Source organism: Protomyctophum parallelum (genome assembly GCF_964188405.1).
Source record: "Protomyctophum parallelum genome assembly, chromosome: 19".
Classification (NCBI taxonomy): Eukaryota; Metazoa; Chordata; class Actinopteri; order Myctophiformes; family Myctophidae; genus Protomyctophum; species Protomyctophum parallelum.
The window spans coordinates 25,128,656-25,132,934 of NC_139717.1; the positions used below are offsets into that span (position 1 = coordinate 25,128,656).

Here is a 4,279-nt window from a genome sequence, read left to right on the forward strand (position 1 = left end):
CACACTCATCCCCACCTCCACCCCTTATTACTTTGACTCCCCCACCCCTCCTCCACCACCCTCAAACCCCCACAACCCCCCTGGGCCCCTGCCGCCATATGAGGACCCTCTCCAGATCTCCTTCCACGTGGTCAACTCCACCTGCATCGACGTCACCTGGTCGTCCTACTTTACCGTCACGGCCTACAAGGTCACCTGGGTGAAAAGGAGCCAGAGCCTAATGAGAGACGTGACCCGGGAGAGGACGGTAAGCGGGGACCTCCGGCGCCTCAGCCTCACCAACCTGGAGCCCCGGTCCGTGTACCGTATCTGCGTGTACGTGCTGGACACCCTCAACTCCTACCGGCCCGGAGAGGATACAATATGCTCAGAGGCCAGGACCAAGTCGGCCTCCAGCGTCAAGACGCCGGGCTCGGAGCAGGCAGCCCAGCAGGACATTACGCACACGCTGCTATTGGCTGGGATCATAGGCGGGGCGGTGCTTATCGTCCTGGTAACGCTGCTCAGTCTGTTCTGCTGGCACATGCATAAGAAGAGCCGGTCAGATACGACCAAGTGGAAATACAACCGGGGCAGGAGAAAAGACGACTACTGTGAAGCTGGCACCAAGAAGGATAACTCCATTCTGGAGATGACAGAGACCAGTTTCCAGATAGTGTCACTGAACAATGAGCAGCTGCTCAAGGGAGATTTCCACATCCAGCCCATTTACACACCCAACGGGGGCATTGGATTTAGAGACTGTCATCTCAGTAACAACAGCATAGCCTACTGCAAGAGCAGCAATGTGCCCAGTACAGAGTTCTGCCACACGTGATGTGGTAGTACAGATGCTTGCCCATGTGAACTAACTCTCACACACACTCACACACACACCCCACCACACACACACACCCCACCCACACACACACACACACACACACACACACACACACACACACACCAATTCCACACTAAAATTCTGAGTGTTCATTTAACTTGAGTGTACAAGTGTAACCAACACATTTGTACACTCCTGGAGTTACAAATGGACGAATGAACACTGAACACTGAGGATTTTACTGTACACATACAGTTTGTGTAGACAACGAAAAGAAAAAGAAAAAGAAAAAAAATCTAGTTAAATATAATTGTACCATATATATTTCCAAATTCCGTCTACAATGTAATTTATACTGTGGATAATAATGTGGGGATTCTCTGCTATCTTTTTTATCCGTAGAAAAAGAGATACAAATGTTTTCCTTTTTTTAATAACCAGCAGGGTTTTTGAATGTTGGTTCAATGGTCTTGAGTACTGTACTGTACATGAATGGATGGATTTTGTACAATCACGGCACCCTGGGGCATACTAGGTTCTGATGGACGCCTGTCAGCCTCGGATGTTGTGAGGGCTGGGATCCTTTGCTAACCACAGAAGCAAAATTATGGCCTTTTGCGCTAAGAAAGACCCTGCACCCCCACACATACAGTACAACCCCTACAGAACAGTAGTAGAGCAGCAAACAGTGCTGATTAAAGCACTGTGGAAAAAAAAGAAAGAAAGAAAAACAACAGTGGGCCAGTGATAGGTTGTTACGAAGACAAAGAGAGAGAGACAGAAATAGAATCAATTGAAGTGCACTTTTCTTATTAATGGAACCAAGGGCGTAAGCAGCAATTCACAGAATTAGCTTTTGGTGGAAATGACATTGGAGGGACTATAGGGCACACTTTCTAACACCTCTTAAGACTGATTTAGACTTGGTTGTGCACCAGTGTTGTGTGCCGAAAATAGACAGTCTTAGGGCCGATTCATACTCCTATTTTAGAGCCGAATAAAAGTCGGTTCGACTCTGTAGAGCCTACAATTTGACGTCATTTGAGGTTCGGGGGGCGGGTACCGTCCTAAAGTCGGCTCTTCGGTGCTACTGAAAATTTCTGACGAGCCGAAATCATTTCGGCACTACAGCGCCGAAACAGCGGTAAAATAGGAGTATGAATTGGCCCTTACTCTTAAAGCTCACATTGGGACGTGTTGTGAGCTTGTAGATCGGCTATTTTCAACGGGCAACACGGGTGTGAAACTAAATTATACTCAAGCCTTTAGCCTTCGTTGGGATGACGGAGCGTTTTCAATGTGGTTTTCAACACCTTTTCAGCACCTTAATGCTAGCTAGAATCATTTGTTCTGCTCCCTTATGATGCAACAAACCAAGAGGTTTTTCAGAGAAAAGATCATGTCATTTCTGCACTACATTTGATCACGTGTCAGATGTGTGTTAAGAGACACACACAGGCAAACGTGTTTATAAGGCGTGATAGCCTGAAGGTAACACGTGAATGTGTAAAAGAAAATAATAAATGACATGCCTTTTAAAAGCTAACCTCTTTTTAATTTTTGTTGTTCATTGCATTGCCTTTTTTCAAAATGTTATGACAAGAGGAGCCACAAGGGGGCACTTTCTCTCAATACAGCGCGTGTGTCTGTGTGTGTGTGTGTGTGTGTGTGTGTGTGTGTGTGTGTGCGTGGGGGGGGGGGGGGGGGGGTGTAGAGAAAACACAGGCAGAGCAGCGTAGATCACCTTACCTCCGGTATTCCCTTGGAGCACATTACCCTGGCCACATTACTCATGTTCATAAGGCATTGTTTAGGGTATTAATGCTCTCCATGCTACTTAATGATGTGGAATCATTTAAAACTAACAGTGCACTCTCTCGCTCTCTTGTTTTGTCTGCTCATTGGCAAAATGATATGGATTATTATCACCAGGGTCTACCATGGGGGCGTGTGTGTGTGTTTCAGAGAGGGAGAGAGAGAGAGAATGATGAATGTTTAGTAGGCACACTCATATCACTAATTACACACCCACTTATTTCACATTCATGCCTCCATTCATTAGTATTTTTTGATAAATTAGCAAATCATAACACAACGTTCACGTTGCGCCCGTGGTGCTCATCTGCATTGAGCAGAATGTTTGACTGAGTGGCTCGTCTAGACTGATGAGGATAAATGATCATTTATTCTCTTGTCTACATGTGCCTGTTTGTCGTTCGCATTTATCATTTGCTCCCACAATGCACCTGGCTCACACTGGAGTCCTCCTACCACTGATGAGCCTAGCCTTATCAGATCTCTGTCTGTCTCACTCCGTCTTACACTCCGGTTGTCTGTCTCCCTCCGTCTCTCTGTCTCTCTCTCACTCTCGTTCTCTCTCTGTGTGTCTTACTCTCCGGTCGTCTCCGTCTCTCTCTCTCCGTCTCTCTCTCTCCGTCTCTCTCTCTCCGTCTCTCTCTCTCTCTCTCTCTCTCTCTCTCTCTCTCTCTTCTTCTCTGATCCCTGCATGGGCTCAATTAAAACACATACTGATGGTTCAGCCCATGGGTTCTGGTGGCAGCTCTGGGGATCTGTGCTGCCAGTAAGAGGTCTTCATTATGCGCTTCTTAAGAAGACTTTATTTGCTTTGACAAGGATTTCGATTTTGAGGGGCCAAGCTTAAGGAATTCCCACCGCCGACCCCACTGCTCCTGACCCCTCCCACCTCTCCCTTTCATAATCCTCATCCAAAAAAGGGAGGAAAAATATGCAGGCTTTTATTTTCACTTGGCTGCATGGATCTCATGCTGAGAGAGAGGGAGAGGAAGAGAACAAGGGGAAGGCAAACGTGAGTTAACCCCTTGTGAGCAACAAGCTACATTAAAACATAGCAAGCAACAAGACAACCAAGGCTGAATATGTCAAGCATTACAGTACTTGCAGTAAAAAATATGGTTAATAAGGGCTTGAACTTGATTTACGCCAAAGTGTCTAGATTATCCGTGTGGATTTACATAGCAGTAGGGCACTGCAAAGAGGCTGCATCCATAATGTAAATCCATAATTCCAGAAAATGCTCTGATAGCATAATCACACGGTTGACTATACTGACTCAAGGTGACACATGCAGACTTACAAAGAGCTCCAGGGTTTGAGGCAAATAAAACTCCTACAATTACTTTATCTTTTTTTTTTTAAACATGACCAAACAATTTACAATACACTTTATGGGGTCTTCTGTGGTTATCAAAGAATTCTGACGTTTTGTGTGCGTTTTTGTTTGTTTTCCTACCAATTGACATGTCGATGCAACCAGTACATGCGGTCCAGACCCTGACCTGCTATTGAACTAAGATGCTATTGCTTAATGCTCACAAGGATCTTTTTTTTTTTTTTTTTTTTTAGATTACGTACGCAAATAGCCCCTTATCAGTGTTGAGGACATTACTTCAAAGATGTAATTTATTACACTGAACTCAT

The 4,279-nt window shown here is 45.4% G+C and overlaps 1 protein-coding gene across 2 annotated transcripts in view; it reads left to right on the forward strand.

The window, feature by feature from the left end:
• The window catches only part of LOC310877181 (leucine-rich repeat transmembrane protein FLRT2-like), a 33,512-nt gene extending 32,692 nt beyond the window's left edge, over nt 1-820 (forward strand). For both annotated transcript variants that reach the window (XM_083790938.1, XM_083790937.1), the window contains exon 2: nt 1-820. This exon is cut by the window's left edge and continues 1,622 nt beyond it. In XM_083790938.1, the coding sequence (XP_083647064.1) occupies nt 1-817 (817 nt within the window). In that variant the 3' untranslated portion in view covers nt 818-820.
• The last annotated feature ends 3,459 nt before the right edge of the window (nt 821-4,279 follow it).